Here is a 16548-nt window from a genome sequence, read left to right as displayed (position 1 = left end):
AAGAAAGCATTCATTATTTCAATCAAACCCTTTCTCCGTATTTTCAAAAAGAAGGCATAGTTCGTGAATCCTTGTGTATCAATACTCCCAACAAAATGGTGTGGCAGAAAAAAAAAATGGTCACTTGTTAGCAACCACTCAAGCCTTTCTCTTTCACCAAAATGTTCCGAAAAACTATTGGGGGGAAGCTGTTCTCACAGCTGCATATATGATTAACCGACTGCCCCCGAAAGTCTTAGAATTTTTGGATGCACTGCATTCGTTCACATTCATAGCCACAATAGGGGAAAATTAGATCCAAGAGCTGTCAAGTGTATTTTTGTGGGATATTCTCCAACCCAAAGGGGTTACAAATGTTTTCATCCACCCACCAAAAAAACCTACAACTCAGTTGATGTTACGTTTGAAGAACACAAACCATATTTCACTCAACCTCATCTTCAGGGGGAGTTAATGCCATTTATGGAAGATAAGGATAGGGACACATTTTTGCTCGACATATCTTCTTCCCCTTCCAGGATATTGCCTCCTTCCTTGCCTCAACCAATACCTCTGGAGCCGGCAAAGCCAGTAGCTGAGTCACCTGAGCCATCCCAAACAGAGCCTGAACTATCTCAAACAGAACCAACTTCTCCACCAATGACAGGAATCCATGACACATTTAGGTTTGACCAGGTTTACTCTAGGCGTAGGGATCCGGATCCCACTCCAGAACAAGTCCAAAAATCAGCTCCCACTCCTAGAATTGAGGTAAGTACAGTTTCAAACATTACTTCTCCAATATCTGATGATGTTCACCTTCCCATTGCTGTTAGGAAAGGTACATGAGAATGCACTAAACATCCTTTGTATCCTTTAGCAAAATATGTGTCACTTGAAAGATTTTCACCTTCACATAAAAATTTCTTGGTCCAGTTAAATACTATTCATACTCCTAATACTATTTATGAGGCGTTATCTGATGAGAAATGGAAAGCTGCTATGAGAGAAGAAATGCAGGCACTTGAGAAGAATAATACATGGGAGGTTGTTGATCTACCACAAGGGAAGAAAGCCGTGGGGTGCAAATGGGTGTATACTGTGAAGTACAAGTCAGATGGTTCACTTGAAAGGTACAAAGCCCGACTTGTGGTAAAGGGATACACACAGACTTATGGGGTAGATTATCAAGAGACATTTGCTCCAGTGGCCAAAATGAATACCATCATAATCCTACTGTCTCTGGCTGTCAACTACAACTGGTATTTGGATCAGTTTGATGTAAAAAATGCTTTTCTCCATGGCGAGATAGAGGAAGAGATATACATGGAGAATCCACTTGGATTCAAAGATAATACAAGAGATAACAAGGTGTACAGGTTGAAGAAGGCATTATATGGTCTTAAGCAATCTCCTAGAGCCTGGTTTGGAAGATTCTCAAAAGTAATGCTAGCCATTGGATACAGATAGAGTCAGGGAGACCATACACTCTTCATCAAGCACTCAGATTCAAGAGGAGTGACAGCTCTCTTGGTATATGTTGATGACATAATTATGACTGGGAATGATGAGAAGGAAAAAGAGGCCTTGAGAAAGTGTCTAGCCAAGGAATTTGAGATGAAGGAGCTTGGTAAACTGAAGTATTTCTTAGGGATTGAAGTAGCTCACTCCAGTGAAGGGATCCTTATTTCACAGCAGAAGTATGTCACAGACCTCTTAAGAGAGACGGGGTAATTGGCATGCAAACCAGCAACCACACCGATTGATGTAAATCAAAAACTGGACGAAGCAAGTGAAAGTCCAGCAGCAGACAGGGAGATGTATCAGAGGCTGGTTGGAAAGCTCAATTATTTAACTCATACTAGACCAGACATTGCGTTTGCCGTGAGTGTTGTGAGTCAGTTTATGCAAGCTCCCAAGGAGGCTCACTTGCATGCGGTAAACAGAATACTACACTACCTGAAGGGAAATATTGGTAGAGGTGTTCTATTAAGAAGGAATGGTGGAATGTCACTTGATGTCTATACCGATGCAGATTACGCAGGCTCTCCTATTGATAGAAGATCTACCGCAGGCTATTGCACATTTCTTGGAGGTAATCTTGTGACGTGGATAAGTAAGAAATATAATGTGGTAGCAAGATCAAGCGCAGAGGCCAAGTTCAGGGCAATGGCACTGGGGATATGGAGTTACTGTGGATAAAGATAATCCTAGAGGATTTAAAAATCAAGTGGGAAGGACCTATGAGGCTATTGTGTGACAACAAATCTGTAATAAGTATAGCTCATAATCCTGTTCAACACAAGCGAACAAAGCATATTGAGGTGGATCGGAATTTTATAAAGGAAAAGTTGGATAGTGGACTGATTTGTACTTCATATATCTCAACCAAAGGACAACTTGCAGATGTACTCACCAAGGGCTTGGATAACGTAGCATTCCAAGAAATTATCTCCAAGCTAGGAATGAAAGATGTATACTCACCAGCTTGAGGGGGAGTGTCAGAAAATAGGAAAGAATCCGAATACATTTTAGGGAAGTAGATAGTTGACTTTCAAGGATTAATGTGTAATTAGTTTCCTGTTTCTTGATTAGGTGATTTGTTTCCTAAATAGTTTTTGTTTCCTTTTTTCTAATGTAATCATAGTTGTAAAGACAGCCTGTATACCGTGTATAAAGAGCCATGTTTTGGCTCAACTAAATACATAATTCTCATTCAAAACCACACATTTACCTCTTAAAGAATGCGAAAAATAGTTAAACTTAAAACACTTTACTTTGAATGACTTAAAGAAAACCTAGAATTTTTTGTTAAAAAAAAAAAAACATATTATAACTTTAAAAATTTTGAACTTCCTCAAAGAAAAAAAAAACATGTCGGTTCAACTTAATTATTAAAATTCATACCATGAAATAAACTTAAAAAAAAAGTCATCGTTTCTCCCGTTTTCCTATCACGCATAACTCGCATCCGCTCCAAGATTCTCCGTGCCTACATCTTACCCTTTAGATTGTCTGAAACATGAAATAACTCATATAAGCAAGGGCTTAGTAAGACACTTAAATCTCACAAATGTAAATGAACATTTTTACTCATCAAGAATAAACGTCATCCTGAGAATAGTTATTTTTGAACATGTTTAAACTTTAAAATTCATCATATATTGGGCTCTACGTTGTACCATCATAGCGCGCTAAGCACGGAAAACATGGGGTAGCAAATCTCATACCAACCGTGGCAATAAGACCGCTCACCGGTCACCATCAACTCAAGGGTGTACAACGCCATTTAAAAACATAAAAATACACATACATTTTTCTTCAAAACGTCATCATATGAAATATTAAAGGTGTCATAACATCATCATAAACATTAAAATCATGTACTTCTTAATTCATGTTGTAGGTGAGAGTGTACTTACATGAGCGCCTTACTTAACCTTTTAAAATTTTGCAACAGTGACGCGACGAATGAAGTCCTCAGGTGCTCGCCTCTAAAACCGTTCATGCTGTAAATCATAAATAAGATTACCAAAAAGTCTTAACAACTCATCAAATACATTGATCACGTTAAAACAACGTCTAATACACCATTCTCACCATTCATTAACATCAAGACATAAAAATCCCAGTAATTACATAAATTTGCTGCTTATGCTCTTAATACAGATGATAAGCTAATTTTGTTGGATTTCTCCTCCTATGGTAACTGTGATTGCATCAAATACCATTTGTTTATTATAACTTCTATATTGTCCAAAGAAAAAAAAAACATTTTCTGTTGTTCTGAAATAAAGCAAGTTACTTCCTGATACTCATATCTGTGGTTTATTTCCTTTTCAGATAGGACCCTTGTGGAGATGCTACTTCCAAAAGATACAGGGTCTCATTTTAGTCATGGACAGCAATGACACCGACCGTATTTTTGAGCCAAATGATGGGTTGCGTAGGATGTTTAATGAGGTACGTGGCTATTCAGTTTCCTAAGTCTTTTGTTGTGTACATATGTGATGTAAAAAATCCTAAACTGATCAGTGAAAAAAGGTATATTTTCTGGTATATATTTTATAAGGTGTGTTACACGGTTTCTCTTATAGAAGAGAAAATACAAGAAAAGGAAACTAACTAGAATAGGAAACTAATCAACTAATTAGTCTTAAGAATCTATCAATTAATCACAGCCACCTAACCCTCCTAATTTAGAGAGTTGACATATTCTACATTTACAACAAGAATCTCATCATATTCGGTAACAGCTAGACTGAATCTTCCAACACTCCCCCTCAACCTGAAAAGATGTCTTCCATATTCAGCTTGCCAACTAACTAGACTGTCAAATCTTCTTTTCGGAAGTCCCTTTGTAAGTATATCTGCAGTTTGATCTGTGGTTGGGATGAAAGGCATACAAATGATTCCACTCTCAATTTTTTCTTTAATAAAGTGCTTGTCAACATGCACGTGCTTTGTTCTGTCATGAAGCACGGGATTATGAGCAATTGAGATTGCTGCCTTGTTGTCGCAGTAAACCTTCATAGGTGAGAGGTTGATGATCTTCAGTTCTTCCAAAATTCTTATCCACATCACTTCACAAATCCCATGAGCTAGCGATCTAAATTCTGCCTCTGCACTACTTCTGGCTACTACATTCTGCTTCTTGCTTCTCCAAGTAACAAGGATTCCTCCCACGAAGGTACGGTAACCGGAGGGTGATCTTCTGTCAGTAACACTCCCAGCCCAATCGGCATGGTATAAACTTCTACTTGTAGATGTCCGTGTTTTTGGTACAATAGTCCCTTACCAGGACTTCCTTTTAAATACCTTAAAATCCGGTACACAGCTTCAAAGTGTTATGGTCCTGGAGAATGCATGAATTGGCTTGCTGTACTCACTGCAAAGGCTATATCTGGACGAGTATGAGATAAATAAATCGGACTTCTAATAAGTCTCTGATATTGTTCCTTGTTCACCACATCTTCGGCTTTGGCTGGTTCTAACTTCATGTTTGGTTCAATGGGAGTCTCGGCTGCCTTACACCCGAGCAATCTTGTTTCCTTCAATAAATCAAGCACATACTTGCGTTGGCTGACCATAATTCCCTTTTTTGATCTTGTGAATTCCATTCTGAGGAAATACTTCAAAGGACCTAGATCTTTGATGTCGAAGTCATCTGCAAGTTTCTTCTTTAGTCTTTCCGATGCAGCATTGTCATCACCTGTTAAGATAATGTCATCTACATAAATAATTAGAATAGCTATTTTACCATCTATTGAATGTTTGTAGAACAAGGTATGATCTGCTTGACTCTGATGATATCCATGGCCTTTTACAGTTGTCCCAAAACGTTCAAACCATGCTCTGGGGGACTGTTTAAGACCATATAAGGATTTTTTTTAGCTTGTATACTTTATTTTATCAAGCTTTCCTTCAAATCCAGGTGGTAGGCTCATAAATACTTCTTCCTCTAAATCTCCATTTAAGAAAGCATTTTTTACGATTAACTGGTGTAAAGGCCAGTTAGCATTCACGGCTAAGGCTATGAGAACTCGGATTGAGTTCAATTTTACCACTGGGGCAAATGTCTCTTGGTAATCAATCCCATAGGTTTGGGTGAAGCCTTTCGCAACGAGCCTCGCCTTATATCTTTCTATGCTCCCATAAGCTCTACATTTGACAATAAAATACCCATTTACACCCTACTGTCCTTTTACCCTTAGGTAAGTCAACAACCTCCCAAGTCCCACTTCTCTTGAGAGCATTCATCTCTTCCAAAACTGCTAACTTCCAATTAGGATCATCTAGAGCTTCCTTAATATTTCTTGGAACAAACAAGTCAGAAATCTTAAGAGGTAAATGCTCTATGTTTTTCAAAAAGTTTTTTGTATGAGAGACATTTGGAAATGGGATGATTGGTGCAGGCTCTAGTTCCTTTTCTGATGGCTATAGGAATATCTAGATCAGTAGGTTCAAAGAAAGGAATAGAGTTTAGAGTGGATTTATTTGGAATTTCTAAGGGTCTATCACTCGAAGTTTTTAACTGGTCTTGTGCTAGAATGATATGTGGTTCTTTTGCCTTCTTCTTTGTTCCTCTCCGAGTATAAACCAACAACTCCTTATTTGACTGTGGTATTTCTCCCCCTGTCTGTGATTCATCTATGTTTGGCATCTCTTGACTAGTGGATCCATCATTTTCAAGATCTTGTACATGAATTTCTTGCTCAGACAAAACTGGAGTAGAAGTAGAGGGAGACACTGTTTATAAGATAATTTTAGGTAAGGATTCAGTTATCCAAAAATTATCTTCGCCTTGTTGTTTCTCCCCTTGAAGAGAATTTTTGTGAAAAAACGGTGTTTTCCAAAAAAATGACATCCATACTAACATGAGTTTTCTTTGTTGTTGGGTTATAGCATTTAGATCCCTTTTTATTTGGTGCATATCCAATGAAAACGCATTTTTCTACCTTAGGATCAAGTTTGGACCGAAATTGACTAGGTAGGTGTACATATGTGGTGCAACCAAAAATTTTTAATGGTAGGTCTGTATAAAGCCTTGATGTGGGAAATTTTTTTTGAAAACAATTCAAAGGAGAGGTATATTGTAAAACCCGTGTAGGCATCCTATTAATTAGGTAGGATGCTGTTAGAACTGCATCTCCCCAAAAATATTTTGGAATATTCATAGAAAATATGATTGCACGAGCAACTTTAAGCAAGTGTTTATTTTTTCTTTCAGCAATCCCATTTTGTTTTGGAGTGTCACGACATGTGGATTGGTGATGAATACCTTTATCCTTTAAAAAAAGGCCCAGATGCTCATTAAAATATTCAGTTCCATTGTCGATAGGAAGAATACTGAGTTTTGTTTGAAACTGATTTTCAATCATGTTATAAAAGTCTTTGAAAAGTTTTTCCACATCAGATTTTTCACGCATCAAATATACCCAACATAATCATATGTGATCATCAATGATAGTGACAAACCATTTTTTATTAGATAGGGTTTTAATTCTTGAAGGACCCCAAACATCACTATGAATCATATGAAAAGGTTTTGAAACACGATAAGGTTTTGAAATATAAGTATTTCAATGACTTTTCGCTAAAACACAACTTTCACATTGAAATGATGAACAGTCCAAATTTTTGAATAAGTCAAGAAATAAATGTTTAAGATATTAAAAACTAGGATGTCCTAGCCTAAGATGCCATAGCATTATTTTATCACGGACCGACATTGAACTCAACCCACCGAAGCTAGGAGTTCTATTATTGCTGAAGAGGTGATCATCGAAGTAGTAAAGACCCTCTATCATCCTAGCACTGCCAATCATCTTCCCCAAGCTCTGGTCCTAAAATAGGCAATGAGAATCAAAGAAAGTAACACGACAATTAGAGTCCTTAGATATCTTACTAATAGATAACAGGTTACATGTAAGTTTAGGAACATGAAGAACATATTTTAGGATAATGTTTTCTGAAATTTTTATTTGGCCTTTGCCTGCAATTGGGGAAAAACTACCATCTGCAATTTGAATTTTTTCACTACGAAAACAAGGTGAATAGGTATGAAATAAATGAGAGAAACTGGTCATATGATCTGAGGCACCTGAATCGATAATCCATGGTACAGTGTTTAAGGAGCAGGAAAGAGCATTAGGATTACTACCTGTTTGAGCCAAGGAAACGCTAGGAGTACCGGATGCTGAATTGGACTTTAGCAATTTAAGAAGCTGATTCATCTGCTCAGTGGAGAGTGAGACCGATTCTGCTTCATTTGCTGAAGGAGTTCTTTTGCTTTGTTTATCATCAGATTTGCTGCTTTTCCAATTTGCTGGTTTGCCATGAATTTTCCAGCAAGTTTTTCGTGTATGACGGGGCTTATTGCAGAAATCACACCACACACGGGTTCGTCCATCAGACCGCTGTGGATAAGCGTAGTTCCTGCGGTAGGCAGCATCAGTAGCAGCTAACGCCGAGGCCTCCAAAGGACCTGTACTAGAACCAACAAGTCCCTTTTTTCCAAGCATGACATTCCGACGTGTTTCTTCGCGTCTTACTTCAGAAAACACTTCACCAATAGGTGGTAGGGGCCTTCTTCCAATTATCCTTCCCCTAACTTCATCAAGATCAGCATTAAGACCAGCAAGAAATTTAAAAAAAGCTCCGAGTAAGTTGAGACAGCCGTTTTCTTTCACTTCTTCTTTTGCCCCTTTTGCCGCAACATATTTGGTTGATATGAATTCAGATACATCATCTAGAAGGTACTGAAGAACCTGCACTCATAGAAAATAACATTACAACGACAGATGCAACAAGATTAAGGTTTTTTTTTTATTTTTTTTAAAAAGCAAATTTGAAACTTTAAGGCGTGGGAAAAAAGAAGCCCTCATAATTTGGCATACAACTATATATTAATTTTACAAATTAGGAACTTAGTTCTAATTTTTTATTCTAGTTTTGAAAGAAAAACTCTAATAAGACTATATTTTATCATAATGTTCAATCAACTAGGACTTGCCTTGCTTCTCGTTTATATGTCCGAATAAGTATATTTCTGAGAGAAACCTATTTAAAATGTTATGACTGAACAAAATTTTTGGCAAAGGTCTAAGATTTTTAAGTTCCAAACTCACGGATCTGATGTCGTTCTCTTCATTCAGATATTTTCCTCCATCCACATCTATGACTGCCCGCTGCTTGAGGAGGTATCTCTGAAAATCAGTGAATTGTCATAACTCGATAGAATAAAATAAAGGTGAGGTGTTAGATTAGTTTTCCTAGGGAAATTGTAGCAAAGGGTTCAAGTTTTTCTAGGATTTCAAATACAAAAATGGATTTTCATTATATTAGGCCCGTTTAGTTCACTGATTCGAGTTTTTAATATGAGTTGAGATGTAACTTTACGTGAGTGTTTTTTACTGTAATAAAAAAGTTAGATGTGACCGTTTATAAGAGCTTTTTACTATAGCAAAGCTTGAATTTTAAACTCGAATCAGTGAAATGAACAGGGCCTTAATTTATTTTTTATTTGAATTTTAAGGAACCATAGGTTTTTTTAAATGAATTTTTCAGGTGTGATCTAACCAACCAAAGGTCATTACGATGTCATTTAAAAGGAGATTTGAGAGTTTTTGATGTTGGGTGAAGTTGGGTCTAAGCTATATACAAAAGGGAAAAAAGTCATCCAATTTGGGAAATTGTTGTTGCTTGTTGAAATTCAGCTTCCCACATACAAAACAAGAAAACCCACCTCAGTACCAAGAAAAAAATGTAGATTCTTGTGGGTTCTCAGAAGTGGTCTCCCCTGCTGAGTTTGCTATTTTCGTTTGTTTCTTATTTAGGTCTAGTCTTTTGCTTCTTAGTCGAATCGATTGTTCCTCATTTATGTTTTTATTATCTGAGTAGTCTGTCATCTTCGCATTGTAGGATGTCTTTCTGTTCTTAATCCTGTGATTGAGTTTTTTTTTTTTACGGGAAAAAAATTAATTAGTGGAAGATCACCATAAAGAAGTTAAAAGAAGTTATAGGAAGAGTCTCAATTTAAAAATTAAAAAGAAAATCTCATTGATATATATATATATATACACACGCAAAGTCTTTAAACCGGCACCTACTATTTGCTGGATTGAAACGACAGTTGTATAATTCAACATAAATTATGTATATTTACATGTAAAGATGTACAATTAAGTATAAATCTTGTATATTTACATATTGTACAATTCAGCATATGTCTTATACAATTTAGCATATGAAAGTTGTACAATTATAAAGATGTATAAGTTATATGACAAATTGTATAATTCATCATATGTCTTGTATATTTATATACGGTACAATACAATATAAATCTTGTATAATGTCTTCTAAAAAATCAGTCAAGTAAATAATGCCCGTGGGATGACATTTCCTATATATATATATATTTTAGAAAAACTTGATAGATATTTTAGCATGGGCCTTTTGTATAAATAGACTAAGTAAAAAGTGTTTTTAAGTAAATAAACCATAAAAAAATAAATTGAGTAAATAGGCCAACTTCCACATCAGATATTCCACGTCATCAATAACTGACCGACCAGACCAAGAACAGACCAAGAACCGACCACCAGACCAAGAACAGACCAAGAACCGACCACCAGACCAAGAACAGACCAAGAACAGACCAAGAACCGACCATCAGATCAAGAACAGACTAAGAACCGACCTCCAGACCAAGAACAGACCAAGAACCGACCGACCAGACCAAGAACAAACTAAGAACCGACCACCAGACTAAGAACACACCAAGAACAGACCACCAGACCAAGAACAGACCACCAGACTAAGAACAGACCAAGAACTGACCACCAGATCAAGAACAGACCAAGAACAGACCAAGAACATACCACCAGACAAAGAACAGGCCAAGAACCGACCACCAGATCAAGAACATACCAATAACAGACAAGAACCGACCACCAGATCAAGAACATACCAAGAACAGATCAAGAACCGACCGACCAGACCAAGAACAGACCAATAATAAACTCTAATAAAACATTAAAAACATACATTTTTACATATTTTTTGATTTTTTAGGTATTAATAACCATTGTAATTTATAAAATAGAAAAAAAATATTGGTAAAAAGAGAAAAAACCAAGAACAGACCAAGACGTTCTTGGTCTATTCTTAGTTTTTTCATTTTTTACCAATTTGTTTTTCTCTTTAATAAATTAAATGTCTCTCCAATCTTCGGGACTAGTTCGAAGCTTTCCAAAAAAAAAACAACATCATTGTCTATTCGTGGTCAAGTGTTGTCGGTTCTTGGTCTGTTCTTGGTTTGTTCTAGGTCTGTTCTTGGTTTTTTAATATTTTACCAAATTTTTTTTCTCTTTCATAAATTAAATATCTCTCCAATCTTCGGGACTAGTTCGAAGCTTTCCAAAAAAAAAACAACATCATTGTCTATTCGTGGTCAAGTGTTGTCGGTTCTTGGTCTGTTCTTGGTTTGTTCTAGGTCTGTTCTTGGTTTTTTAATATTTTACCAAATTTTTTTTCTCTTTCATAAATTAAATATCTCTCCAATCTTCGGGACTAGTTCGAAGCTTTCCAAAAAAAAAACAACATCATTGTCTATTCGTGGTCAAGTGTTGTCGGTTCTTGGTCTGTTCTTGGTTTGTTCTAGGTCTGTTCTTGGTTTTTTAATATTTTACCAAATTTTTTTTCTCTTTCATAAATTAAATATCTCTCCAATCTTCGGGACTAGTTCGAAGCTTTCCAAAAAAAAAAAACAACATCATTGTCTATTATTGGTCAAGTGTTGTCGGTTCTTGGTCTGTTATTGGTCTGCTATTGGTTTTTTAATATTTTATCAATTTTTTTTCTCTTTTATAAATTAAATGTCTCTCCAATCTTCGGGACTAGTTCGAAACTTTCCAAAAAAAAAATAACATCATTGTCTATTCTTGGTCAAGTGTTGTCGGTTCTTGGTTTGTTCTTAGTCTCTTCTTTGTTTTTTAATATTTTACCAATTTTTTTTCTCTTTTATAAATTAAATGTCTCTCCAATCTTCGGGACTAGTTCGAAACTTTCCAAAAAAAAAATAACATCATTGTCTATTCTTGGTCAAGTGTTGTCGGTTCTTGGTTTGTTCTTAGTCTCTTCTTTGTTTTTTAATATTTTACCAATTTTTTTTCTCTTTTATAAATTAAATGTCTCTCCAATCTTCGGGACTAGTTCGAAACTTTCCAAAAAAAAAATAACATCATTGTCTATTCTTGGTCAAGTGTTGTCGGTTCTTGGTTTGTTCTTAGTCTCTTCTTTGTTTTTTAATATTTTACCAATTTTTTTTCTCTTTTATAAATTAAATGTCACTCCAATCTTTTGGACTAGTTCGAAGCTTTCTAAAAAAAATAACATCATTATCTATTATTGGTCAAGTGTTGTCGGTTCTTGGTCTATTCTTGGTCTGTTCTTAGTCTGTTCTTAGTTTTTTAATATTTTACCAAATTTTTTTTCTCTTTTATAAATTAAATGTCACTCCAATCTTTTGGACTAGTTCGAAGCTTTCTAAAAAAAATAACATCATTATCTATTATTGGTCAAGTGTTGTCGGTTCTTGGTCTATTCTTGGTCTGTTCTTAGTCTGTTCTTAGTTTTTTAATATTTTACCAAAGTTTTTTTCTCTTTTATAAATTAAATATCTCTCCAATCTTCGTGACTAGTTTGAAGCTTTCTAAAAAAAAAAAAAAACAACATCATTGTCTATTATTGGTCAAGTGTTGTGAGTTCTTGGTCTGTTCTTGGTATGTTCTTAGTTTTTTAATATTTTACCAATTTTTTTTCTCTTTTATAAATTAAATGTCTCTCCAATCTTCGGGACTAGTTCGAAGCTTTCCAAAAAAAAAAAAACACATCATTGGCTATTCTTGGTCAAATGTTGTCGGTTATAGGTCTATTCTTGGTCTGTTCTTGATTTTTTCTTTTTTACCAAATTTTTTTTCTCTTTTATAAATTAAATGTCTCTCCAATCTTTTAGACTAGTTCGAAGCTTTCTAAAAAAAAAAAACATCATTGTTTATTCGTGGTCAAGTGTTGTCGGTTCTTGGTCTGTTCTTGGTCTGTTCTTAGTATGTTCTTGGTTTTTGAATATTTTCCCAAATTTTTTTTCTCTTTTATAAATTAAATATCTCTCCAATCTTCGGAACTAGTTCGGAGCTTTCCAAAAAAAAAAACAACATCATTGTCTATTCTTGGTCAAGTGTTGTCGGTTCTTGGTTTGTTATTAGTCTGTTATTGGTTTTTTAATATTTTACCTATTTTTTTTCTCTTTTATCAATTAAACGTCTCTCCAATCTTCGAGACTAGTTCGAAGCTTTCCAAAAAAAAAAAAACACATCACTGGCTATTCTTGGTCCAGTGTTGTCGGTTCTTAGTCTGTTCTTAGTTTTTTCTTTTTTTACCAAATTTTTTTTCTCTTTTATAAATTAAATGTCTTTCTAATCTTTTAGACTGGTTCGAAGCTTTCTAAAAAAAATAACAACATTGTCTATTCTTGGTCAAGTGTTATCGGTTCTTGGTCTGTTCTTGGTCTGTTCTTAGTCTGTTATTAGTTTTTTAATATTTTACCAAATTTTTTTCTCTTTTATAAATTAAATATCTCTCTAATCTTCGGGACTAGTTCGAAGCTTTCCAAAAAAAAAAACAACATCATTGTCTATTCTTGGTCAAGTGTTGTCGGTTCTTGGTTTGTTCTTAGTCTGTTCTTAGTTTTTTAATATTTTACCAATTGTTTTCTCTTTTATAAATTAAATGTCTCTTCAATCTTCGGGACTAGTTCGAAACTTTCAAAAAAAAAAAAAACACATCACTGGCTATTCCTGGTCAAGTGTTGTCGGTTCTTGGTGTGTTCTTGGTTTTTTCTTTTTTTACCAAATTTTTTTTTCTCTTTTATAAATTAAATGTCTCTCAAATCTTTTGGACTAGTTCGAAGCTTTCTAAAAAAATAACATCATTGTCTATTCTTGGTCAAGTGTTGTCGGTTCTTGGTGTGTTCTTGGTTTTTTCTTTTTTTACCAAATTTTTTTTTCTCTTTTATAAATTAAATGTCTATCCAATCTTCGGGACTAGTTCGAAGCTTTCCAAAAAAAAAAAAAAAACATAACATCATTGTCTATTATTGGTCAAGTGTTGTCAGTTCTTTGTCTATTCTTGGTCTGTTCTTGGTATGTTCTTAGTATGTTCTTAGTTTTTTAATATTTTACCAATTTTTTTTCTCTTTTATAAATTAAATGTCTATCCAATCTTCGGGACTAGTTCGAAGCTTTCCAAAAAAAGAAAACACATCACTGGCTATTCTTGGTCAAGTATTGTCGGTTATTGGTCTATTCTTGGTCTGTTCTTAGTTTTTTCTTTTTTTACTAAATTTTTTTTCTCTTTTATAAATTAAATGTCTCTCCAATCTTTTAGACTAGTTCGAAGCTTTCTAAAAAAAATAACATCATTGTCTATTCGTGGTCAAGTATTGTCGGTTATTGGTCTATTCTTGGTCTGTTCTTAGTCTGTTCTTAGTTTTTTAATATTTTACCAATTTTTTTTCTCTTTTATAAATTAAATGTCTCTCCAATCTTTTAGACTAGTTCGAAGCTTTCTAAAAAAAATAACATCATTGTCTATTCGTGGTCAAGTATTGTCGGTTATTGGTCTATTCTTGGTCTGTTCTTAGTCTGTTCTTAGTTTTTTAATATTTTACCAATTTTTTTTCTCTTTTATAAATTAAATGTCTCTCCAATCTTTTAGACTAGTTCGAAGCTTTCTAAAAAAAATAACATCATTGTCTATTCGTGGTCAAGTATTGTCGGTTATTGGTCTATTCTTGGTCTGTTCTTAGTATGTTCTTGGTTTTTTAATATTTTACCAAATTTTGTTTCTCTTGTATAAATTAAATATCTCTCCAATCTTCGGGACTAGTTCGAAGCTTTCCAAAAAAAAAAAAACAACATCATTGGCTATTCTTGGTCAAGTGTTGTCGGTTCTTGGTTTGTTCTTAGTCTGTTCTTGGTTTTTTAATATTTTACCAATTTTTTTTTATCTTTTATAAATTAAATGTCTCTTCAATCTTCGGGACTAGTTCGAAACTTTCAAAAAAAAAAAACACATCACTGGCTATTCCTGGTTAAGTGTTGTCGGTTCTTGGTCTGTTCTTGGTTTTTTCTTTTTTTACGAAATTTTTTTTTCTCTTTTATAAATTAAATGTCTCTCCAATCTTTTAGACTAGTTTGAAGCTTTCTAAAAAAAAAAACATCATTGTCTATTCGTGGTCAAGTATTGTCGGTTCTTGGTCTGTTCTTAGTATGTTCTTGGTTTTTTAATATTTTACCAAATTTTTTTTCTCTTGTATAAATTAAATATCTCTCTAATCTTCGGGACTAGTTCGAAGCTTTCAAAAAAAAAAAAAAACAACATCATTGGCTATTCTTGGTCAAGTGTTGTCGGTTCTTGGTCTGTTTTTGGTTTTTGCTTTTTTTACCAAATTTTTTTTCTCTTGTATAAATTAAATATCTCTCTAATCTTCGGGCCTAGTTCGAAGCTTTCAAAAAAAAAAAAAACAACATCATTGTCTATTCGTGGTCAAGTATTGTCGGTTCTTGGTCTGTTTTTGGTTTTTGCTTTTTTTACCAAATTTTTTTTCTCTTTTATAAATTAAATATCTCTCCAATCTTTTGGACTAGTTCGAAGCTTTCTAAAAAAAATAACATCATTGTCTATTCTTGGTCAAGTGTTGTCGGTTCTTGGTCTGTTCTTAGTCTGTTCTTAGTCTGTTCTTGGTTTTTTAATATTTTACCAAAATTTTTTTTCTCTTTTATAAATTAAATATATCTCCAATCTTCAGGACTAGTTTGAAGCTTTCCAAAAAAAAAAAAAAAAACATCATTGTCTATTCTTGGTCAAGTGTTGTCGGTTCTTGGTTTGTTCTTAGTCTGTTCTTGGTTTTTTAATATTTTACCAATTTTTTTTCTCTTTTATAAATTAAATGTCTCTCCAATCTTCGGGACTAGTTCGAAGCTTTCCAACAAAAAAAACACATCACTGGCTATTCTTGGTCAGGTGTTGTCGGTTCTTGGTCTGTTCTTGGTTTTTTCTTTTTTTACCAATTTTTTTTTCTCTTTTTTTAATTAAATGTCTCTCCAATCTTTTGGACTAGTTCGAAGCTTTCGAAGAAAAATAACATCATTGTCTATTCTTGGTCAAGTGTTGTCGGTTCTTGCTCTGTTCTTGGTCTGTTCTTAGTCTGTTCTTAGTTTTGTAATATTTTATCAAATTTTTTTTCTCTTTTATAAATTAAATATCTCTCCAATCTTCGTGACTAGTTTGAAGCTTTCCAAAAAAAAAAAAACAACATCATTGTCTATTATTAGTCAAGTGTTGTCAGTTCTTGGTCTGTTCTTGGTATGTTCTTAGTATGTTCTTAGTTTTTTAATATTTTACATATTTTTTTTTCTCTTTTATAAATTAAATGTCTCTCCAATCTTCGGGACTAGTCGAAGCTTTTCAAAAAAAAAAAAAACACATTAGTGTTCTTGGTCAAGTGTTGTCGGTTATAGGTCTATTCTTGGTCTGTTCTTGATTTTTTCTTTTTTACCAAATTTTTTTTCTCTTTTATAAATTAAATGTCACTCCAATCCTTTAGACTAGTTCGAAGCTTTCTAAAAAAAAAAACATCATTGTCTATTCGTGGTCAAGTGTTGTCGGTTCTTGGTCTGTTCTTAGTCTGTTCTTGGTTTTTTAATATTTTACCAAAATTTTTTTTCTCTTTTATAAATTAAATATGTCTCCAATCTTCGGGACTAGTTCGAAGCTTTCCAAAAAAAAAAAAAAACAACATCATTGTCTATTCTTGGTCAAGTGTTGTCGGTTCTTGGTTTGTTCTTAGTCTGTTCTTGATTTTTTAATATTTTACCAATTTTTTTTTCTCTTTTATAAATTAAATGGCTCTCCAATCTTCGGAACTAGTTCGAAGCTTTCCAAAAAAAAAAAAAAACACATCAGTGGCTATTCGTGGACAAGTGTTGTCTGTTCGTGGTCTGT

General features: G+C 34.1%; 1 protein-coding gene across 1 annotated transcript; it reads left to right on the top strand.

Annotated features, from left to right (window-relative positions):
- The first annotated feature begins 1533 nt into the window (after positions 1-1533).
- On the top strand, positions 1534-2181 carry LOC112093345 (uncharacterized mitochondrial protein AtMg00810-like). The gene is made up of 2 exons (XM_024171550.1): positions 1534-1609; positions 1730-2181. The coding sequence occupies exons 1-2, from the start codon at positions 1534-1536 to the stop codon at positions 2179-2181; spliced, it is 528 nt and encodes a 175-aa protein (XP_024027318.1).
- The last annotated feature ends 14367 nt before the right edge of the window (positions 2182-16548 follow it).

Source organism: Morus notabilis, unplaced genomic scaffold, assembly GCF_000414095.1.
Source record: "Morus notabilis unplaced genomic scaffold, ASM41409v2 Scaffold1198, whole genome shotgun sequence".
Classification (NCBI taxonomy): domain Eukaryota; kingdom Viridiplantae; phylum Streptophyta; class Magnoliopsida; order Rosales; family Moraceae; genus Morus; species Morus notabilis.
This window is presented reverse-complemented; position numbering and strand designations above follow the sequence as displayed.